General features: G+C 44.8%; 8 protein-coding genes across 8 annotated transcripts; 4 read left to right on the top strand and 4 right to left on the bottom strand.

The window, feature by feature from the left end:
* Positions 1-361: 361 nt before the first annotated feature.
* On the bottom strand, positions 362-871 carry JR316_0003461 (Eukaryotic translation initiation factor eIF-1; the record flags this gene model as incomplete). The annotated part of the gene is made up of 4 exons (XM_047889234.1): positions 362-505; positions 555-592; positions 652-783; positions 844-871. The coding sequence occupies 4 exons, from the start codon at positions 869-871 to the stop codon at positions 362-364; spliced, it is 342 nt and encodes a 113-aa protein (XP_047751608.1).
* Positions 872-1,082: 211 nt separating this feature from the next.
* Positions 1,083-1,728, top strand: JR316_0003462 (uncharacterized protein; the record flags this gene model as incomplete). The annotated part of the gene is made up of 2 exons (XM_047889235.1): positions 1,083-1,155; positions 1,202-1,728. 2 exons carry the CDS (start codon positions 1,083-1,085, stop codon positions 1,726-1,728), a joined length of 600 nt encoding a protein of 199 aa, XP_047751609.1.
* Positions 1,729-2,043: 315 nt separating this feature from the next.
* JR316_0003463 (Serine/threonine-protein phosphatase 4 regulatory subunit 2) lies at positions 2,044-3,173 on the bottom strand (the record flags this gene model as incomplete). The annotated part of the gene is made up of 5 exons (XM_047889236.1): positions 2,044-2,617; positions 2,670-2,884; positions 2,939-2,987; positions 3,039-3,084; positions 3,134-3,173. 5 exons carry the CDS (start codon positions 3,171-3,173, stop codon positions 2,044-2,046), a joined length of 924 nt encoding a protein of 307 aa, XP_047751610.1.
* Positions 3,174-3,534: 361 nt separating this feature from the next.
* On the top strand, positions 3,535-5,232 carry JR316_0003464 (Phospholipid phosphatase 5; the record flags this gene model as incomplete). The annotated part of the gene is made up of 12 exons (XM_047889237.1): positions 3,535-3,602; positions 3,659-3,679; positions 3,731-3,796; positions 3,857-3,868; positions 3,927-3,951; positions 4,004-4,100; positions 4,157-4,168; positions 4,218-4,289; positions 4,352-4,489; positions 4,553-4,629; positions 4,679-4,754; positions 4,817-5,232. 12 exons carry the CDS (start codon positions 3,535-3,537, stop codon positions 5,230-5,232), a joined length of 1,080 nt encoding a protein of 359 aa, XP_047751611.1.
* Positions 5,233-7,239: 2,007 nt separating this feature from the next.
* JR316_0003465 (Transcription initiation factor IIB) lies at positions 7,240-9,284 on the bottom strand (the record flags this gene model as incomplete). Its single annotated transcript, XM_047889238.1, has 2 exons — positions 7,240-8,913; positions 9,027-9,284. The coding sequence occupies 2 exons, from the start codon at positions 9,282-9,284 to the stop codon at positions 7,240-7,242; spliced, it is 1,932 nt and encodes a 643-aa protein (XP_047751612.1).
* Positions 9,285-9,487: 203 nt separating this feature from the next.
* JR316_0003466 (Trehalose phosphorylase) lies at positions 9,488-12,350 on the top strand (the record flags this gene model as incomplete). Its single annotated transcript, XM_047889239.1, has 13 exons — positions 9,488-9,628; positions 9,664-9,909; positions 9,970-10,379; positions 10,433-10,518; positions 10,577-10,590; positions 10,641-10,693; positions 10,750-10,949; positions 10,998-11,174; positions 11,224-11,299; positions 11,356-11,388; positions 11,446-11,564; positions 11,617-11,847; positions 11,899-12,350. 13 exons carry the CDS (start codon positions 9,488-9,490, stop codon positions 12,348-12,350), a joined length of 2,238 nt encoding a protein of 745 aa, XP_047751613.1.
* A 411-nt stretch (positions 12,351-12,761) lies between these two features.
* On the top strand, positions 12,762-18,285 carry JR316_0003467 (rDNA transcriptional regulator pol5; the record flags this gene model as incomplete). Its single annotated transcript, XM_047889240.1, has 16 exons — positions 12,762-12,881; positions 12,943-13,152; positions 13,203-13,638; positions 14,033-14,373; positions 14,440-14,955; positions 15,025-15,199; positions 15,257-15,441; positions 15,496-15,704; positions 15,758-15,935; positions 15,989-16,100; positions 16,154-16,335; positions 16,383-16,499; positions 16,549-16,773; positions 16,831-17,173; positions 17,233-17,816; positions 17,872-18,285. 16 exons carry the CDS (start codon positions 12,762-12,764, stop codon positions 18,283-18,285), a joined length of 4,347 nt encoding a protein of 1,448 aa, XP_047751614.1.
* Positions 18,286-18,315: 30 nt separating this feature from the next.
* Positions 18,316-22,645, bottom strand: JR316_0003468 (DNA mismatch repair protein MSH3; the record flags this gene model as incomplete). Its single annotated transcript, XM_047889241.1, has 21 exons — positions 18,316-18,418; positions 18,467-18,584; positions 18,640-18,853; positions 18,924-19,060; positions 19,116-19,234; positions 19,288-19,586; positions 19,644-19,725; positions 19,777-19,841; positions 19,896-19,951; positions 20,002-20,047; positions 20,102-20,353; positions 20,406-20,538; positions 20,590-20,893; positions 20,952-21,088; positions 21,139-21,230; positions 21,281-21,306; positions 21,364-21,527; positions 21,580-21,705; positions 21,766-21,856; positions 21,899-21,992; positions 22,064-22,645. The coding sequence occupies 21 exons, from the start codon at positions 22,643-22,645 to the stop codon at positions 18,316-18,318; spliced, it is 3,240 nt and encodes a 1,079-aa protein (XP_047751615.1).
* Positions 22,646-22,851: the final 206 nt, after the last annotated feature.

The raw sequence follows: 22,851 nt of genomic DNA on the forward strand, positions 1-22,851 counted from the left end.
GAGACACTATGTTATACTGTACGACAGCTGAGTGTATTGGCTTGATCCTCCTCAACGTTTATTTGTAAAATTATGCAGGGAACAGATTCTACTGTGATTGCTATCTTCATATTAAAAAAATATAAATTCAATGTTTCAACTTTGCGAGGTTGGATTTGTGCAAGTAATCGTGTAAAGGAGGCTCGTATACAACAGAAGAAGTCGGAAATATTAATACTAAATCTTCAAACGTCCGGTCATTAACTTGATCATCCATATGTACAGGCAGGCAAAGCCTTGAGGATGGAAATGTAAGGTCTTGAAATCGTCTCGCATATCCCTTCCCACGAATGAACCAAACCAACGAGGTGTGTGCAAGGATCTAGAATCCATGAACCTTGATGGTGGATTTTTCCAATCCATTCTCGACGAGGAAAGCAGAAATCTTTGCCCTCTGGTCTCCTTGAAGCTGAATAACCTGACCCATCTTCTCATCATCGACAAGGGTACCGTTACAGGCGAATTCCTGGACACAAAGTCAGATTTAGCCATGCCCATTTGATTAGCATATCCACCTTCTTGAAAGCCTTCAAAAGCTTCTTGGAATCATATTCTGTAGGCGATATTAGTCAGCGCTCGTGTGTGGAGACGGGTAAGCGGTGGAACACGGACGTTTAGGCAGACCCTGGAGAGTAGTCAGAGTCTTGCGTCCATTGCGCTGTTGAATACGAATGTGTATGTAATCTGCGGTGGATCCAACGTCGGCACTGTCGCCAAGCGGGTCCCCTTCGTCTGCAAAGGGATCTATTGGCGGGTAGAGTCAATTTTCGAGGAAAAGAACAGATCCTAAGCGATAAGACGTACCGTATGTATTGAGGTTCTGTACGCTCATGCGATAAATGGAAAAGAGACTGAAAGATTGTTTGCTGGGAACGAAGATGGAGGTAAGAGACAAGAAGAAGATGGCGAGAGCAATTGCGGTGTGTCTGTGATGGAGTCAATCTCGGTTCAGCACTCATTACATAAGCAATCAGCACAGCTCTCTCCAATCCATTTACTCTTTTCGGCACCTGCCTCCAGACATCCATTGACTCCGTCTCACAATGGCTGACTCCGCTTCCTCCGGTCCAAAGCGCAAGCATCCACCCACTTTTCACCACTACCCGACCAACAGGGGTATGTATGCCCCTGTCTTTGTCTTTCGCAGCTAATCTGCTTGTAGCAAAGGCATTGAAGAAAGCATGGGTCGAGAAAACCAAGATCAAAAGCAAATGGAAGGCTGAAAAACGCAAGGAGGATCTGGCGTCGAACTACAAGCTGGAAATACCTGTGTACAGCGACGATGATGGCCCTAATGTCCCCCAAGTCTCAACATCACAGCCAGAATCACCATCAACAAGTAGTGCCCCAGCTCATCTTCACCATTCTCGCGCACACATACACCCAGAGCTGCCAGTTAAACCTCATAAATCTGTGCAGCCAGATACAGAGCCTAGACCTGCAAAGCGGCGGAAAATATTAAAAGGCAAGGACGAAGATAAATCTGCTGAATCTGTTTCTCTGCGCGAACTCACCAGGGAGGCGTATTCTCGATCGACATTACACACATTTAAGGCCGATCCTTTGAAAAAGAGGTATGATGGAAAAGATAAAAACAATAAAAGGGGAGCCAGCACAGGTCGTGGGCAACCTAACATGAAGCTTCGGATGAATGCCATGCTTGCCAAAATCAAACAAGACTTCGCGTAGTGCGCGAATGAGCTAGGTGTGTCAATTTGGGCATTAATTAGTCGATCTAATATCTTATTAGACGTCCCACCAGGTCATGTTTTCCTATCGGAACCTGTCCATTTCAGTTCAGGTGGTCTTCGCAGAACAGATCACCCATTCGTCAGAGCCCTTGACATTTTTGAATGCATATGATGCCCGTAGCGTCAGGTCAAACGGCATACATTTCAGTATGTGAGTCCAGGGTAGTAGCCAAGAGCGCAAACGCATGAACGCTCAAAAAGTATAATATCGCCTTCTACATTTGTTATCGTAATCAAAAGTTCTAGGTGTCCATCATTCTGCTTTGGTATTCTCTTTGTCTTCATCTAAATCCATATTATCGGGTGCAGAACCAGCAGTTCCGACACTTGTGTCCATATCCTCTTCTGATTTCACGAAACGTTGATCTAAACTTGCTAGAAATGGTCGTGAAGTATCCCCTAGAGAAGTGACGGATGACAGTGCTGTAGGATGATCGCTCATATGTCCAGGATTGGGATCGTCTAGTTCATCAACCAGTCCTAGTGCTTGTACTTCTCCCAAATCATTTGCGCTAGGCATCGTGGCGTCTAAGGTGAATGGGGTTGGAGGTGGGCTACGAGACTTAGATCTTCGTGCATCATCATGCAGGAAAGGAATGGGAGAAAATAGTGGTGTGCTTGGAGCAGACTGCATTGTCGACCCAAGCATAATTGCACTGCGACCTGCAGAGTTCAATTCACCTTCGGTGAGAGGTGGGAAGCTGTCCCATGTCGAAGTCACTAAGATCGACTTCTCGACGGCCCGCAGATATTTGCCAACAGACTTGTAATGTCTTTTTGGTTCCAAGCATAACTCACAAAGGCGTTGTATTGTGAATGGCGGATTACTGGTAAAGGAATATGTTAGTTTAGTAGGAGGACTAGAGGCATAAAATTTACCTTTCGAATTGATCCAGTTGGGCAAAGATGTTTTCCTTCATTTCATTTGCCTCTTCTTCAGTCATATAGCTAACGGGAGTATCGTTAAATTGTGCCTGGCCTACTGGACGAGGTAGGAATGGAGGCAGCTTGAGACCTCCGAGCGCAGTGGTAATCGGGCTGTAAGGGGCGGGCAAAGGAGGTTTCTGGGTTGTTGCCAAAAACAGTGAGATATTCTGAGGAGAGCGGAATTCAGAATGCCGCTAACGCACGAGTAGATATCAGTCCACCTTTTCCAATTTCTCTTTGATTGCAGCACATAGCGTAGGCCAGTCTGAACTGGTGAAAAGACAGGTGAGCGTTGATCGCCAACGAAAGAAACCGACAAACTCTACGATGTCAGTGTGCGCGATTTTTTCCAGTATCGCGTCGTATTCTAAGATGCGTATCAGAAATGTACAGCCTAGAGAGTTGATAGCACGTACCAGTGCTGGATTGCCCTGGAATATCGGTAGATTCTGTCATGGATGGTCGTGGTTTGAGTCCAAGGAGTTTACGTAAGTCGCTATAAGTGGATGGCTGTGTGGTGTGGGGCTGTTCTGTCCTTTCCAACAGTCCATTTAAATTTAGTACGGTCTATCCGAGAACGTTCTCCTCAGGCAGGAAGTCACACTCACAGCCGTTTCTCTTATTATCTGCCTGTTGTCTTGCTGGAGGATTCCACAGCTCAGTGTTGCTGCGGTCGAGACAACACAAAGGTCGCACCCACCGTGGAGACAATCGTGCCCAGTGCCTCATGCCATTCTACAACAGAATCAATAGCCCCGACCCATCTCAACACCCTTACTCGACCATCATGAGCAATTTATTTCAGCCGGTCTATCCCATGCCCAAAGCAGCGCCAATGACTCCCATCCGACGCAGGAAGCTGATATATTCGTATGCTCCTGACTGGTGAGTCCATGGATCAATCACACGAACTAGTTTGATCATCATGTATCTGAATCTAGGGCATTGACAATTGTGCTGGCGTATGTAACCTGAATCATTTGAATTCGGTGCCTCATTGATGAGTTATCCAGCGCATTCTTCTTCTCTTTGGACAAGGTAGATGGTTACCGAAGAGTATTCTCCTTGGAAGATTCGTCGTGAGTGCCTGTTCGTCATTATTAGTTCTTGGTCAGACCTGACATCATCTTGAATCAAAGAATTCGCCACCCGTAAGCGCCTTACCAAACTTCTTCATTAATTCAAAAATCTAAAGTTTATCATTTCCAGCTACGCGGTACATGAACGCGTTCCTGTACGTTTTCCTGATATGTAAGAGCCGAACAATCTTTAACTTTTAGTTATAGAATGTTGCACTGTATTTCATCTGCTTTGTTGCGCCGTTTCTCATTATGCCAATCGTCAACTTCATCACTGTCCGGTCCTGGTGGGATTTCCACAATAGTAAGCTTTGGCCACCTTCCTTTACTTAGCCAAACAATAACCCCTATTGCGTACAGGTTCCCTAGGGTGTATGTAGATAGTCTCATACCTCAAAGCGTTCTCTGACACGAATTACAGTAATTCTTGGGTTGTCGATGACCGGCTCTTTGACTCAAATTGTTAAAATCACTGTTGGACGGCCTCGACCAGGTATCAACAATGTTCAGTTCATCTAACAAGCTTGAGTGCTTACATCTGGCAATCTATCATAGACCTCCTTGACCGATGCAAGCCACCTCCAGGACTAACAGACCCCCCATATGGCTCCACGGATTGGACCGTTTGCACGCAAACTGACAATGGTATTTTGAGAGATGGGTTCCGAAGTTTCTTCTCTGGCCATTCTAGCAGTGAGTTTGGATAGTCACTACGGAATCTTCCACAATACATTTTTGCTCAATATAAATCTATAGTGTCTTTTGCTGGACTAGGCTTTTTAGCATATTATTTGGCGGGCAAAGTGCATCTATTTGACAATAGAGGCCACGCGGTTAGTCTTTCATATATGTTTGTAGACGTCCGATACTTAAATTTCTCAGAGTAAAGCGTGGTTGGCACTTTCTCCGTTCATGGCAGCTTCATTAGTGGCTATCTCTCGTACTATGGATTATCGCCGTCAGTACATGCTTATGTTCGTAATAAAATCACCAATAAGGACTGACGTTACAACGGTATAGATCACTGGCAAGATGTGCTAGTTGGCTCACTTGTTGGAACCTTCTTCGCATTCTTTACCTATCGTCAATATTATCCGCCTCTTTCATCTGAGCTCTCTCACCGTCCCTATTCCCCTCGCATCAAGAGGGAAGACAACGATCGTGCTGTTCTTCCTACTCATATTGACCAATTTAATGGTCAAACGAACATCGGTAACAGGCATCAATACTCGGATAGTACCGATGATCATTTCGAATTGGCTGGAACGGTTCCTCGACCACCTGGACCTGGTAGATTGGAAAACGTCTGGAAGCAAGGAGCGGGAAGCCCCGATTTGAGCCAGGAAGATGTTGTGGCAGGTGGCTCGGCGAACATTCAATCTACTTCGGGCGGTGCTTTCGTTCCTTTGAGGAACCCGGGGACAACGATGACGTGAGTGTTGAAGGGGTACGGAATGGACAATCGTTTTCTCGCCTTTAGGGCTTGCACACCGTGTTTTCTTTCTTAATATGTGAATTTGACCTCTCTTTTATCTACGCGAACCCCACAAATAAATTTTATAAACCGGTTGCAGAATAAAACACTCACTAACTTAACTGTGGACTTCACACCTACGATGTCCAGGGAAAATTTTGGCACCTAGTAACAACTCGGACAACACAGATTACTTAGTTCTTATCATGCTTCGGTAAAGTTGGCATTTAGGCCGGTCTCCCCCTAATGCTTCTAAATTCTGATGTGTGATATTTTCTCAAAGAAAAAGAGATTCTAGGCTTTGTTGGAGACTCCTGGTTGCTTAAGCGCCACGCACGAAGTCCACTTGTCCCTTGTCCGAAGTCGTTAATCTCGGCCACAGCCAGCCACAGCCGTAGATAATCATGGATACCCTCGGCGATGTGGAACCTCATCGCAGCGCGGCTTCTTAGTTTACCCCTCAATTGCAGAGTTAACAAGAAATTTACTGGATACCTACACGAAGGACCCAGAAAAGTCACCTAGGAAGATATGAAAGCTTCTTCATTTATGTCAGACGACCACTGAGCCGTTTAACTGGGGCGATAATCGATGCAGGGACGCTCATCTTTCAGCCTTGCGGCGTTTCTAATCATGTCAAGGGCACGTTTTTTATGAGGCCTTAATTCGTGTGTTGACGATCTTGATTCCTGAGCTCAGGTACTTACTGTATGATGCTAAGACACACGCATAGTATACTTGGTTCTGAGACCAGTGTCGAGCGACTATATAGTATGTAGTCGACCCGGCCTTGGGAATAATTTTTGTCTTGTTCAATTTTTCGATTCTCTCTTCCGAATTCAATAGTAATGCTTGCATGACCTCTATAATTGCCTATCTCGAAATCAATATGAAATCGTTGATATTTTTACAATCCCATAGGCATAGTTTGTAGAACGGTTGGGCAAAGCTTGGTTCTATTATATTTATGTCAGTGGGAATTCATCGCGAAAGAAAACGCGGAGAACATGCGGCGGGTGACATGAACACAACGCCTGATTCGTTAGCGTTGTCGCTCCGGATTTTGTTAAAAAGTAAGAAAAAGGGAATGTCTGATAGTATGAAGCGGTTCAAATGGTATCTATTTCTTTGCGATGACCATACGGCTAACCGGTAGATAGAGCCGCAGTGTGGCGTACGTATGTACCTCGACCCGCAAAGACACCGGTGATCCATCAGCGATCACATCGCAAGGTCTATTTCCCCAACATCTAGGTTGATCTGGGGACTGTGCAAAAATTCCCATATGATGTAGAAAAAAGGACCAACAACAACAGTGAAGACAAATTAAGGATCCAGTCTTGACAGCAAATCATTGGTGTATTGTAACTTTCTTGTAAAACCCTCAGTCAGGTGGATTTGAGGATATCCTTCAGGACACATAATAAACCACGTATGGGCAAGCGTGTCCTCTGGAGAAGAGATAGCGTTGGGATTGGTCGATCGTAAGTCCGAAAGACTCACAACGGTCTAGCGCGTGTGAGACGGAAAGTTAAAATACAGAACAACTAGGTATGTTCCGACCGACTCTCATGAAGTTGAAAAGGAATAATCAAAGACGACGGTCGCACAAGAAAAGCATAGACTTAACTCTATCCAGAGTAATCTCAGAGCTGATAACAATCTATATTGGGCGTCAGCGTTCGTTAAGAAGCGCCCCTTACCTTTAACCTCAAAACTCAAGTCCAGGTTAAATACTTTTCATCGGCCATAATGAAGAGAAAAATTCAATAATTTGTAGTGCGACATTTCGATAACATGACTCACGTTAGCAGAGGCGAAACAACATGCTTCCCGTTCTGACCTAAATCAGGTGGATTTGGGCAGGCGTCAAGTTCGTCCTCCAAAAGTGCAAGGTCAAAAAATGGCCGCTCATGGAGGACGCCTATAAACAATGAAATACCTGTAACGGCAAAATTAAAGAAATTAATTAATCGTACTCTTCTTGGTATCGAGAATCCGATACGATATGATCAAGTGTTGGTGGACTCCAATTTTCAAGGGCAAAATCTGCCTCTTGAGCTACCGTGTCTCCAGACATCAGCGACGCGTAATAACGACGATACGCATTTGAAGTAGTAGTTTCGTCGGCTGAGTGTAAATCATCGTCGTCATCGACCAAACTAGCGTCTAGGCCAGCAGCAATGGTGCTTCGATGCTCATCTTCCAAGATAAGAACATTGTCTTCCGCTTCAAACGAGTTGTCATTGAAGGTATTTTCGCTGAGGTCTGGGCCGTTGTCTTCATGATGACGCTCAGCCATGAACAGTGCAAGAGCTTCCAGATTGAGACGCGATTTTTTTCGCGGATTTAAAGGCGTTCCGTGTAGGATTTCATCATTCTTTCCTGATGCATTGTACTTCTTACGTCCCGGTTGTTGGTCATTGTGCAGATTATTCTCATCTTCGTCTTCTAACCAACCGAATTTTTCTCTAAGTGTCGAGATTTCTGAATCCGGACGGATTAGCTTCTCGAGTTCTCCTTCAACGAAAAGATCTTCATCGGGAATATGAGCTTCATCCACGCCACCGCGATCATGGGCGAGAAGCTGCAAGCGGGTAGGCGCCTGGAAGGCGGGGGAACCAGTTCGACTAGCAAGAATGTAGCCAGCAAGTGGAAGGTAAGACATCAGAGAAGAGGTGGACCGTTCTTGATGCGATGACAATGACGTCCCAGTCGGGTCGAGAAGAAACTGGGCAGCATGCGACATTGGACTGCTTAGCCTTGGTCTTTTAGAGGGCGGTGGTGAAGTTCCACTAGATTGATTGCAGTTATCTTCTTCTTCTTCTACCTCAAGGTCTAGTTCTAGTGATGGTTTTGATTTTTGTTGAAAAAGGTCTTCATGAAACTTTATTGCGTCTTTCAAACCCCTAGCCACTATGAGACGTTTGGAATTTTTTGCGCGACCATTTTTGTTTTCATATTTTTCCAACCAAGGTATTTTTGCGATCCATGTTGCAATTATGTCCTGAATGGATTTGTAACGCGCCATAACGACGTTTTTTGAAACGTGGTTGGGAGTGCCCAGGTATTGTGCAAGGTCACTGAGTGGATTAAAGACTGCTCGTTTTTCGGCTTCTAATGCCAAAATGAATATACCACAAGCTGTGGGCGGCGTAGGCAACCGGAGGACATCATGGTCGGGACAAAGTCTGGCGAGGGTTTGCCCAAGGGCAGTCGCGATATTGGCAGCAGAACGTAAGCACACATTCCCCAGAGAGTTGACCAGAGTAGAAGGAAGGGAAGAGTCTTGTCTAGAATCTTGATGAATTGCAGAAGCGATATGTGCCTGGAGAGTAGACATATGCACGGATGGATCAGCGAAGGGGAGAGATAGACCGAGTGCCGATGTAATGGCCATAAACTGGCGTGAAATAGAAGTTGGTGGGACATCGGCTATTAAAGCAATGTCGTGAAGTGAATCGGGACGGCTGGACTCGCGCAAAGCGATGGCCAAACAAGCTGCAGCTACGGCCCTAGACTTCTTCCCCCAGCGAAAGCTACTGGCGGATTTTACCTGATTAAAGAGAGTTGTAGCACGCGGTGATAGACCGGAAGCGTTGAGTGACACCGCGAGAGATTTAATGAACTCGGCAATAGCATACTGTGACGAAGGATAGTGAGTGAGAGAGAGGATATTAAAAACGATAAATATAGAGGGGTGGGACTGGAGGCGTGGATGATGCGAAACGGATTGCCAAGGAGCAGGAGACTCACCGAATTCTTTCTGTCCCTTGATTCCTTGCCCTGGCCCGCGAGGTCCCAATTGTTGCGGGTGCGGAGACTTTTGAGGGTCGTGGAAGCCGATGGATCCCAAAGCGAAGGTTCCAAGGTATCATTCTGATGCAGGTACGACGAGGAAGACAGAAGCGACTGGGATGGGTCGGCAAGAGAGCCACAGGATGTACATACGGCAGAGGCGACGCTGGCGTCCCAGACTGTGGAGGCCGAGCATTGGAGACAGCCAGCGGACATGTGAATGGATAGCCGACAACGAGGACGAACAGGCGAGAGATTCTGTCTTTATCTGAGATCACGTGGATCAAATTGGTCCGATTCTTGCATCAGTTTGGGACCAAGGCAGACTTGCCATTTGGGGATAGCAACCCCAGACCTGCATTACCAGATTCCTATATAATCTCTCCACCTGCCCACTTTTCATTTCTCCAACCACTATCATGGCCCATCTTTCCTACTCGTTCGAGTCTGTTCCCTCCGCCGCGGTCAGGCGCAGGCTTTCATCCAGCGTCTCCAACGACAAGAGGCCCCATGTCCCCTCCACCTTTGCCAGTTTGACTGCAAGTCCACTTAGCCATCTTGTCTGCCTCTTACTTATTAACAATTACAATATTAGCCCATGTGGGCTGCTGTCGCTGGCGCAGTCATTAACAATAATACCCAATACGAGATCGCAGTCTCCATCCACGACTCGGTCTACAGCACCGATTTCGCATCCATTGTGATTCCATTCAACGCGAACAACCCGGACAAAAATGCCAAAGAAATCGAGCAATATGTACTTCAAACTCTCCGCAAGTTCTCTGTTGGTCATCTCTGCAAGTTTTTGGGAGCCGGTGTCACCTTGTCGCTCCTCAAGGAGGTATTGATATCCGTTGTCCTCTCTGCGATCAGTAGATTGACGCGCGTCGTTTCGCTCTAGTCCCCCAATTTATGCACTCGACTTTGGCTTGATATGGACATTGTTCCATATGTTTTCAATATCAAACCTTTCCACACAGATTCTTTGACCAGACCCAACATCAAACACCGTGTTTCTTCAACGACTGGCTCGTATGTACCATCTGGAACCGAAACTCCTACTGTATATGTCGACTCTGCACACTTGACCGCTATGTCTGGCCTTCAGGCAGGCGTAAGCGGACGTCTTCCAATTCCACGCACTATAGACGAGCAGGCTGATTCGGCAGCCCGTAAATGTCTAATGCACTTTGGTCCTGGTAACAACCCCCGACTTACCATCGGTCCTCGTAATCAGGTCATGGTAGATGCTGGTGGAAAGGTCCATCTGCTCGATGATCTTGACGAATACAAGGCTACAGTCGGCATTAGGTAAAATAGAAGCCATTTCATCGATAAGTGATTTAATCTCTTTGACATCTCAGGACGTGGAACGCCGTTATCAAGCTCGCTGATGAACTACGGGAGAAGAAAGTCAAGATTGGATTTTTCTCTTCTACCCCACAAGGAGGTACGTCCGTGTCATAACTTCTCCACCGTTTCCAACAACCTTATCTTTTTGTTTTTAGGTGGTGTCGCCCTCGTATGTGTTCCTTAACTATAAATAAATATAAGCTAATCTATTTATATCAGATGCGCCACGCGTTGATTAGATTCTTGACGGCGCTTGACGTCGATGCTGCTTGGTCAGTACCACCCTTGTTTTCGGTTTCTCGCTGTCAGCTTACGCCTACACTCATAGGTATGTTCCAAACCCGTCGCCGAGTGTTTTCCGTACCACCAAGAACAACCACAACATCCTCCAAGGAGTTGCTGCACCGGACCTTCGTCTCACACAAGAAGCTAAGGACGGTTTTGACGCCTGGATATTAAAAAACGGCTTGCGTTGGACAGCAGAAGGCGGTCCATTAGCACCTGGAGGTGTTGATATTGCCTTCATCGGTAAGTTCTGTTAATGTGATGTCAAAGTCTACGTTAATTTCTTGCTAGATGATCCACAAATGCCTGGTCTTATTCCTCTTATCAAAAAAATCCGACCTGAACTTCCTATTGTTTATCGTTCTCATATCGAAATCCGAAGTGACTTGGTTCACGTACCAGGATCTCCCCAGGAAGAGGTCTGGAAATACTTGTGGAACAACATTCAACTTGCGGATCTTTTCATCAGTCAGTCCTCTTCCTTTTTAGGACTCAGTCTTAGTTGACTCTTCAACAGGCCACCCGGTTAGCAAGTTCGTCCCCAGCGATGTGCCCACCGAAAAGCTTGCACTACTCGGCGCTGCAACAGACTGGTATTTATTCCCTTTATTTGAATATCCTATATTTAACGTTGTATGTTTTTATATAGGCTTGATGGCCTCAACAAAGAACTCGACCCGTGGTACGTAAATTTGGCACTTGCTGCATCGTTTTCAGCCTTAAATTGATGTAACTATAGGGATTCTCAATACTACATGGGAGAATTCAGAGCTCTCTGTGCAAAGGAGAAGATGAACGAACTTCGCTGGCCAGAACGCGATTACATCGTACAAGTTGCTCGCTTTGATCCAGCCAAGGGTCTGTCTTAATCACCAACTTTATCTATCAATTTCATTAACAAAGATATCAGGCATCAACAACGTCATCGACTCTTATTACAAATTCCGTAACCTTCTCAAAGAGAAATCCCCTGATCTGTCTGACGAAGAGCACCCTCAACTCTTGCTTTGTGGGCATGGCGCGGTTGATGATCCTGACGCTAGCATTATCTACGATCAAGTCATGCAGCAAGTCAATTCCGAGCCATACAACAAGTATGTTAAGGACATTGTTGTCATGAGGCTCCCTCCGAGCGATCAATGTAAGTTCATCTTCTTTACTGCAGGTTGTGTAATCTCACCGTAGACGGCAGTGTTGAATGCTTTGATGGCCAACTCTAGAATTGCTTTGCAATTGTCAACTCGCGAAGGGTTCGAGGTGAAGGTTTCCGAAGCTCTTCACGCTGGAAAGCCCGTCATTGCCTGTCGCACCGGTGGCATTCCTCTCCAAATTGAAGATGGCAAATCTGGTTATCTGACTACCCCCGGCGATAACGATGCTGTCGCTGGTCACCTCTACGACCTTTACACCGACGTGGAGAAATACAGGGAAATGAGCCAGTACGCGAAAACTCACGTGTCTGACGAGGTGTCGACTGTTGGTAATGCAGCTGCGTGGTTGTACCTTGCCGTGATGTACAACCGTGGTATCAAGATCAAACCCAACGGCGCTTGGTTGAATGATATGTTACGCGCGGAGACAGGAGAAGAATACGTCGAAGGCGAGCCCCGACTGCCTCGCGGTGGTCTAAACATGCAGGGATGATCAGCCTTTTTGCTCTGGTTTAGTATCGACATCTGCTTATAGAAAACGTTGTCCGTCATCTCACTGATCTGTAGAGTAAATTGTAAAACCATACCTTCCAAAATGTATTCCCCTGTGTACAGTCGCAACTGTACAGTCATGATTGTAGATAAATAGATATGAAATTGCTTTGCCTTGTAAAAGCTTCGCGGATTTTGTTTATAATGGCAACGCCCTCATTGCTGAGCGTATTTGATGTTTCCGAAAGGGCACGGGAGTCCGGAACGAAGATGTATTGACTTGAAAGGCCGCTCCCGGAGTTTTCCAGGCTTGAGCTTGAGGCCTCAGGCCTTTGACTTCCTTTTGACCAATCCAAGCCACATGCCTCTGTAGACCCTTTATTCTTTAGGTAGACATATTCCGGGTCACCACATGGCAGTAGATCATAAGCTTCCTTCTTTGCGTCCATCACACAGAGGTTTCCACAAGTTGGGAATGAATTCAAGCAAGAGAGCGCGTTCTCCAGAAGAGGGTGGGGGTGACAGGCCTTCGGTGCGTATGTAGATTTATCTTATATCAATGTTGGAAGCTTATTTTTTTATTAAATGTCTAGAAAAAGCCTACTTTGGCCATAGGTGGAATTACTGACCGTGTCAATGATCGTCATTTGAGCGTGAGCTCAACGAGCAGTAGTCGACAGCCTTCTGAGGATTGGGTGCAACAGACAGGAGGGCTCTCTATCGACAGCCCTCTTTATGCTGCATCTGATCACGACAATTCCTTTGCATCGAGATCTGGACAGAATATTGGGGATGTGGATATGGTGAGGAAGTATTCAAACACTTTGGACCCTTCCCGTTTATTGTTTTGAAGGTCATGGATTCTGAGGAAAGTAACGAAAACGTGCACACAGACTTGGAAAAGCCACAACTTTCTCCTCTCCATATTGTGTCATACCCCCTTTCAAAACCTGAGCAACATATACAAGATCAGCACCCTTCACAGCAAGGTCCAAGTAGCTCCCCTCGACATCAATACTCAACGCGCTATGCTGAAAGGGTGTTTGGTCCGACCGTGCCACCGCTTATAAACGTCGTCCCAGCGACTCCCATTAGTGTTCAACATCCATCACAGCACCGGGTTGATAGCAGTGATAATTCATCTGGATTGATGTTTTCGCTGTCACAACCATCCACTCCACCTCCTTCTGACATTGCGCCAATGTCTGTCTCGCCTGCAGCCTCCTTTGCTCAACTAGGATCCGTAATGTCGCCGAAAAGACGCGTCGTTTTCGGTCCACGATCAAATTGTGAGAAATGCAGAGCTGGTGAACGTCACTTTATACATTACGAATAAACGTCACGGATCCCCAAGGTTAGAAATTTGCTAGACATCGATATTTGATTTATCATTCACCAATTCTCAAATTACCCACCTATTACGCATTGCTATTGCTATTGCTGTTGTCTGCTGTTGTCTACGCACTTGATACCTGTACTAATCGCTGATCACCTAATATCAAAAGCAATATCATTTTTTCCGTTCGAGTTTGCTATCTGTTCATGGCGTTGAAGTTCTTAGTTTCAATTGCGAATACGTCATACTTAACTGTCTTCAATCTTCTGCAGTGCTTGGCACCGGCTTTCGTTATAAGCAATACCAAATACGCCCATCAATCTAATCACGGGATACGTAAAAAAAAGTTAGAGAAATGCAAGTTGTCGAGCGCGCCGACCCCACAAAAGTAATGACCACGACACTTCCTCTCTTCTGGCATCTTTCATCTGCATCCAAGAAGGAACGTATAGATGCTTCAGTAAAACTTGTCGGATCTTTGGAGCAATTTCAAGCTCAATTTACTCAAAAGGTCGCACCAGTATCCTCAGTTTCTGACGACGAAGATGATGCCGACGATACACCAAAATCAGATGGACTTGATTTGCTCAACGCTCAGGACGTGTCCTACTCAATACGGAGGCTTATTAGAGGTCTAGCCAGTTCGAGGGAAAGTAGTAGATTGGGTTTTGCGGTGGCTCTTACCGAGGTGAGTTCACTGTTTAATTGTCATATACTTTGATTTTTGATTTGTTCATCTTTTTGTCTTTGATAGCTTCTATCTCGTATAGACACAGTGACATGCTCCCAGATATTGAGTATCATTGTTGAAAGCACCAAACATCAAGGATCCATGACCGGCCAAGAAGAACGCGATGTTATGTTCTCCAAGTTATTTGGCGTCATGTCGGTCATCCAGTCTGGCCTTATTGTACGAACAAAACCTCTTGCTACTTCTGCTTCGTCTTCTACTTCCGCTTCGTCCGCGGAAAGTTATGAGCAAATCATTACTCTCCTCGTTGAACTCGGCGAAAAGAAATCTTGGCTACGGGAGAGTGCTTGGTTTGCCATTAGTTTGGCAGTAAGCGCGTTGCATCAATCTGAAGTTCCTTGGAAGGATACAGCTGTCGATAAAACAGTCCAAATACTCTTCGTCTTAAATACTGTGTGGTCAACGGAGAAGATTGCATTGGCTCTGATACTTCAAGAGTATTATCCCAAACACGACTGGAAAGTAGTCCTCTCACCGCACTTCAAAAGTCCGGATCTATTAAGTTCAGGAAATCTTTTGGTGATTTCGCGAATCTTGAAGGCTAGTCAATCTTAATAATTATTCTCGACTTACTTATTATTTTTTCAGGAATCAACAGCCGACGAAGACGGCTCCAAGGATCCCAGCAAAGCCCCAAGCGGTACTTGGAAACCACAGGTCAATTTTGCTTGGGATATCATTCTCGACCAGTTGTTGCCTGGCCCCAACTCCTCAAAACCTCCCAAAGGTTCTTTTCAAGATTTCTTCAGGATTGTTGTTGATGGTATGCATACCATAACCGATGTGATGCTGGAAGTCAAGAACTAACATTACTGTGAAGAATCACTGTTCTCTTCAACAGCTTCTTCCCAGCGGAAGTACTGGGGTTTCCAGGTGTTCCAGAAGTCTTTGAAGAGGGTATCCGAAGACACCATGCCCATGTTGTTTACGAAAAACTTTATGAGATCGTGGATCAATCATCTCTCTAAAAAAGACCGATACCTGCACAAAATTGCCCAACAAACGGTTAGCTATTCCTCACAAATACTTATGTTCTATATTTATCATTATATGTTCTAGGCTACAGAGGTTCAAACCTTCGTCGAAAGAAAGCCGCAATTAGGCTTTGCACTAATTCTGCAACTCACCGGAGTCAATGGGAGTCAACAATTTGACAAATTGACTAGGACCAAGACCGTCGAGTCTATACTACCATCCCTCGATTCAAAAGGAATTCAAAGTTATATCGACCATCTTCTAGCACAAGTCAACGAACCTGAAAATAGTGGGTGAGTTATGTAAGGACGTCAACTTTCTCCAAGTCACTTAGAGGTCCGCATAGGGTTGATATTGCCGCCACCAATTCACGAAGAGCATGGATCATTGAACAGCTCGGTGGTTTAATTCGAAATGGTAAAATTCCCAAAGAAGATGAATGGGTTCTTTCCGTTTTGAATTGGTATGTTGTCAACGGCCTTTTCGTTATCAAAAAGAAATCATCGAAGAGCCCTATCATTCCGGTCAGTTCAAGCGTCTCTGTCAACTTTCGAAGAGTCATTTATGCCGATTTCAGCTTCGCACGATTCCAAATCCCGTTTTCTCTGACGACCTAAGGCGTAGTTGTCGTGATCGTTTGTTAGCGTGTTTAAGCGACCTCGGCGGTCAGGTAACTGCTATTAAACATGGTGCGCATTCTACATGTCATCCAAACACACTTTACCCTATATCTATCCTACAGACGACAAGGTAACGAGAATCAACGCCGTTGCTTCTGATGGTGAATTCTGGGTTGCAAAAGTTCTATCAACCATCGAGTCACTGGAACAGGATGAAAAGCATGTTGAGGCCATTGTTGAAGTCGATAAAGAGGATGCAGCTCTATTCGCCAAAGCCCACCAAACAATAGCCAAACTACGAAAAGTAAGGATTTCCTGCTCCTGGCCTTTCATGTGTTGATATCATTTTAGGTCTTACATGGTAAATCGGAAGCAGCTCAAGGTGCCGAATTGCTTCTGCTCGGAACTTTATTAGAACGCCGTTGTGTTGGTGAGGACGATGATAACGGGGAGTCCGATTCTCTAGAGGTATGCCTTGCTATTCTTCCATACCTTATCATTGTTGAATGTTGTATAGATATGCATTGAAGCTATTTCGCGCATGCTTCTTTCTGATAACAAGAAGAAGAAGAAAACTAAAGAGTCTACAGAGGAATCTGATCACGAGCCAGTCGATGTCCTCGTCGATACAATTATCGGATTCTTAGAGAAGTCAACTGCATATATGCGCACAATCGGCAACCAGGTTTTCGCTTTGCTATCAGGGTCAATCAAGGAATCCACCATTGATCTTATTGTAACGGTCAGTTTGGTGTTTGGTTTTCAACGATTATTTGTATTCAATTGATTTCGTGTGTAGCAATTGGAAAGACGAGATCCATCCCAACTTGCGGAAGACGATGAAGACGATGAAGATGACGACATGGAAGATGTTGAGGACGAAGAAGGCGACGAAGAATCAGACTCTGATGAAGACAGCGGACAGGGAGATGAAATTTCTTCAGAGGATGGTGACGATGAAGAGGACCCGGAGCTAAGACGTAAAATCGAGGAAGCCTTAAGGGTGAATGGAATCGAGCCTGCTACTGGTGAAACAGACAGCGAAGACGAAGAACTCATGGATGACGATCAAATGATGGCCATCGACGAGCAATTAGCCCAAGTCTTCCGTAGTCGCGCAAACGAGAGAAAATCAGGCAAAAGTAGGTGTTGACTTCAGGTGGTATCCTAGTGACTTTAATTCACCTCTCAAACAATACAGATCTCGATGTCCAACGGGAGGCCACGCATTTCAAAAATCGTGTTCTCGACCTTGTAGATACATATTTAAAGAAACAACCCTCAAATTCTCTAGTTCTGCGCTTAATCACCCCTCTCATCGATATCGTCTCAACTGCCAGTCAAGATGAAAGGCAGCTGGCAGACAAAGCCCGTGGCATTCTTCGTTCACGTTTTGGAAAGTCAAAAGAAATCCCCACAGACGCCGATATAGAACAACTTTCTCTCGTCGCATCCAACATACACACTCTGGCACGGAAAACACATTCGTCTGACCTCGTTTCCATTCTCAGCCTGTGCAGTGTATACCTCGCCAAAATATTTGTCCATTTGAAATCCGAAAGCGCACTTGTCGAAAATTACAGGCAGTCCCTCGTTGACTTTATTACCCGGAAGAACTCTTCCCTTAACTCTCATTTCTTCCAAGACTTCATACGCCGCTTCCCAGTGCAGGCATGGGCCCTTCGCCAAGATTTTATAAATCTTTGCACGAAGTCGGTCAACACATATCGACAATGCCAACTGTTACAACTCCTTGAACTCCTTATTGGGTTGTTACCTTCAATGGTATGTATAAATTTCAATCTTTAGTTATTTTCAGTATCTTACCGGCTGTAAATAGCCTGAACAGACCGGCGAGGCAGTCACATTTATGCCAATACTGAGACAACTTCTCTTGGAACTCATAACCGATTCTTGTGACGAAAAGGCATCTCTCACGTCGGTTCAGTTGAAAGAAGTATTCAAACTTGCATTGTTATCTGTTAAACAAACCAAGCGTATATCTCCTGCGAAGGTCCAGTCGATATGGGATCATAAATCCTGGATATCTTTGCAATCTAAACTCAAAACTTCTCGCTTCAAAACTTCCCCCGCACTCCACAAGATGTGCGAACAAATTGCCAACTCGATAGGTGCCGCTTCTGAGGAGAATGGGGTTGAAACTGCTGCACCAAAACGGAAGGCAGACGACGAGGAAGTAGAATCAGTTGTTACTAAAACTAACAAACGCAAAAAAACGAAGGGAAACAAGTAATCCAGACTAGATACCACCTCCTTATCTACTTCACATCGTTTGCAGCGCTATTTGTAGTTCCCCTAATGCAGCTTTTGCCATAATACCTTTGTACTCAAAGCATTTTTGTATCAGGTACGGAGTTTTGCATAATCTGATGCTCCAGTTCAGCACGCGCCAAGAAATCTTCAAAAAAACGTACTTATTTCTCCGCATCCGACCTTCCACTTCCTCCTGCATATGTGCAGCACGCTCAGCGGCGACACTCAAGATCTCAGTAGGAATTTTGGCAGATCGTGCACATTCGATGCCAAAGGATTCTATACGAGCATGCCCTGTGAATCTCAATGTCTGAAATCTAAGGCAGTGTTTTACCTGTAGCCAAACCCGTAACAAGGCGATAAAGGAATGTGATGTCGCGGGTGCCATCTATCCGCACTTCGGATTCATATCCCATGTGGAGGTTCTGTATGTCACACGGAAATTTCTTTTCCAATCTTGTTGCCAGCAGAGGATAGTGAGTGATAAATAATGTTTTGCATTTTTTAGTTTGTACCAGGTATTGCAATGTCGCATCCGCAATGGCCATCTACAGGAGCATTCAGTAAAACCCTCTGCGTAAAGAGAGCTGTAATCAAATCAGGGAACAAAAAACTTACACCATCAAAAGTTGACGTCCCTCTGCCTAACTCATCTAGGATGACCAAGCTCTTGGAGGTTGCTGTGTGTAAAATTTCACTGGTCTCCGACATCTCAACCATAAACGTCGATCGTCCCCTAGCAAGGGCGTCGGAGGCTGAGGCGCTATGTAAGCAAAATGTAGTGTAGACAGATCAATATACATTCTTTACCTCCCATCCTAGTTAGAATTGAATCGAGAAGACCCATTTTGACAGAGGTGGCAGGTACATAGCTGCCTATCTGTGCCATAAGGGCAATAAGAGCAACCATCCGGACACAAGAACTCTTCCTGTCATTAAAATAGGTTGAGTCTCTATGTTTTGACATCATAATAATGCGCACCCTCCCATATTTGGGCCAGTGATGATCTTTGTTTTACTACTTTCAGCGCCGATTTGGATTGTGTTGGGAATATAGGGATTTTCACTGAATGCTTCAATCATAGGATGACGGCCGTCAATGATCTCGAGAGTATCATAGTCGGTGAATTGCGGTCGAACATAATTTTCTTGAAGAGCCACCTGCGCCAGACTAAGTAAACAATCAGCTGTTGCTAGATTGTTGATGGCATCCCTCATAATGCCATAGTAGTTGTTCGAAATCTCCTTCAAAAACGAGAGGTATGCCTTGTTTGATTCAACCTGGTATAAATCGAGTTAATCATTTACTTTATTGCGATCGAAGGGTGTTAACACTACTTCAAGGATCTCGCGGCATTGTGCACGTTCATCTAATTTGGCCCGTACACTAGGCGGATAGTACCGAGCTAGAGTTTTCGTTCTTGATATTCGTTTAGAGCAATCCTATTATTTATTGCATCTGAATGCTTACTTTGAATGAAGAATCCAATTGTCAGGGATAGGTATTTTGTCGCCTTTCTTGATCACCACCAAATACTGAATGAATAGACATTAGAACGGACGTTCCTAGGGCGGTTATAAAAAGCTTACGTCGTCAGTTGCCACACTTGTCCATTCTAGCGATGGTGTTTTTAACAACTTTCTGACTGATTCAAAGGTCACACAAGAGTTTCGGACATAAACAATATTCGCTTACTGCTTTTCAATTCATCCTTTAACTCTTCGGCTATTGCTGCTAACGCCTAAAAAGCGGGACAGTTAAGACCATTGCGACGCAGAGTCAGTCTGGCACATACTCCTTCCGCATCGCTTATCGCTGGGAACTTTTCAGAGTCGGTCCACATAGAGTTCTTTTTGCCTTCGGCCACCTTCTTGATGTTGATAGCGCCCATCAACTCCGTTATGGCCCCCTTTAGCTTCGGCAGTGAACATATTATTTGTTTTAAAATTGGAGACTTCAAGCCGATATTTTCAGGTTCAATCGTATCATACGCTAACGCAATCTTTTGAAATGCCGGAAGCAGAATGGATAGTTCTTTCGGGGTACACTCAAAAGAATTCGTCAACCTTAAAAAACTTGTATAATTGACTGTGCCTTACCTGCCCATATTGTATCCGACTCAATCCTTTTGCTAAGTCTGGGAGGCCTTTGATCAAATTACGAAGGGTGAGCAACAGATCGTCATAGCTTTCTAGTATCTCTTGTATTGCATTTATCCTTTCCTCTAGTATGCTATCGCAATCTATTATCAGTTTGGACACTGCCGCGGGAAAAGCCACCTACCGTTTGTCTACCAATGGTCTACCTACCCAGCTCCTCAGAAGCCTGGCTCCAAATTTAGTTTTTGTTCGGTCTAAGACCCATATTAAAGAACCATGTGAAGTACAGTCCGTTTCATTACGGTAAATTTCCAGATTGATCAAAGTGTTAGCTGCCAGAAGCATGTGCGCTTTTGTAGTAAATTTGGTGAAAAATCTTGTTTCCAAACAAGCTTCTGCAAGACCGAAGGCCGATAGATATTTAATGGCATGAGCTAGAGCAATCACGACAAGTTCAGGCAAATCAGTGATTTCAGCCATCAATTTCCCTAACAAATGAAATTGTCATTAAATGACACCAAACAGATATAATCAGTGAGGGATTACCAGATGAGAAACTCGTAGAAGCTGCCCCAAATCTGCTCCTGTCTGTGTAGAACCTTGAAACATCCGAAAAAGCATCCGTGTAGTTCGACATTTTTCTGAATCTTTCAATTCGGATTTGATGTCCTGAAGAAGAGAGCCTGGCCTCCCAAGGTCAGTTGGAGAGATCGATGCACAAAATTCAGCGTACCCTGAGAATTGCGACAGCATTTTTTCCGTGGGTTCCGTTAATCCATCATCCGAAATGAGCAATTCTGAAGGTCGTGTGTGTACAAGCCTTGTCTATCTGGTGTTAAGTTATTGCTAATTTTTCTCAGCGAAGGAGACCATACTTCTAGTTCCAATCTCATGATTGTGTCTGATTTTAAGCTATCTCAGAATAACGGCATTGGAAATCCATGCGTGAACCATTTACCATCAAAATTGTCCCAGACGACGTCTCCTGTGCTGGGACATATTGTAATCATCCCGATAGAAACATCAGCTTGGTGGACGTCTTTGCGTTTTTCAATGAGACACATAAATGGTGGCGCGCTGTATCTTTCGTTGTCGTCAACAGAGTCCAATTCTTCAACGTAGCTTTATTACTTCGGTTAGCATCTGGGAGGATGAAGGAAATTCGTATTCTTACGTTGTCGCTGTATATAGCTGTGTGAGTTTACGCTCAAATACACCATTACGATTGTCGCTAATTTTCTTCAATGCAGCAGTTTCAATTTGCTCCACAATCCCCACGCGATATCCTCGAGATATTAGCCTACGAGTATGTGTGCAAAGTTAAGACAAAAAAGGGTAAGAGAACCTTACTACAACATACTTTTTAAGATGGACATCCCGCCGATGCACAGGAACAGATGCGACGAGAAAATTTCGGTCCATGTATGCGACCATACCTAGTTCTTTCCTGGCTATCTATGACTGATAATTAGATTCAGTGTGCCTGGCTTTACCGTATGTGCAACTCGCCTCTGCGTCATTGCCAAAAAACTTATACTTGTAGCCTACTTCCACCATTAGCAATGTTCCCGCGTTGTCTTTCTTCAGCTGAAGTATCTTAAATGATATAAAACCAAGTAAGAAGTGATATTTGATCAAATGTGTTGTTGCGGACTCACCTGCTTCTCCAATGAGGTATAAGTTTCACCACTTGGCCCAAGCTCAACGATAGTTTTGGGCCGCTTTGCAGATTTTCCCTTCTCTTTCGATTTCCCTTTAACTGAGTGTGATATTAATTCTTTAAAGCCAGATGGAAAACCAGCCTCGTCATGCTGCACTTCTTTCGCGTCGTTTTCTCTGTCTCCATAGTCATCGACTAAATCATGGGATTCGGTTTCTCTTTCCAAAAAGATGCTATTGTCGTTCAAAAGTTTTTTTTTGAAGGCTTCGTGGCGCTCTTTTTCAAAAGTGGTGCGCTGATTCGATGAGTCCACTTTTCTGGGCTTTTCAGGTGAAAAACGCCATGATTCAACAAGACCACTAGTAGAGTTCGAAAGACTAGAAGGGAAGGAGGAAGCTAGAGACTTTCCCGTCAAGCGTGCTCGTTTAGATTGCCTTTCATCCTGTTCATCATCACCGGTTAAGTCAATGGGTGAGCTGCTTCTCTTTCCCTTCCGTGGTGGCACGACGGTGGGAGGGGATTTAAAGTAGGCTGAGAGCGTGGATTGTGAGGCAGACCCATGCGGGACATTAGAGCTCATATTAAGATCAGACAATAGGTTAATCAATAAGTGCTTTGTGTTAAAAGGTAGTAGAGGCTCGAGTTCGTGGACATAATCAAGAAGAAGTGGAGGTTATGATTGTCGTTGTAAGACCCAAGAATGTGCCTGTGGCCAGCCCATGACACAATATCACGTGATGGCGTTTCCTCAAAAACACGAAGTATAAACGCCGGTGCCGGGTGAGG

This window comes from Psilocybe cubensis, chromosome 3 (genome assembly GCF_017499595.1).
Source record: "Psilocybe cubensis strain MGC-MH-2018 chromosome 3, whole genome shotgun sequence".
NCBI lineage: Eukaryota > Fungi > Basidiomycota > Agaricomycetes > Agaricales > Agrocybaceae > Psilocybe > Psilocybe cubensis.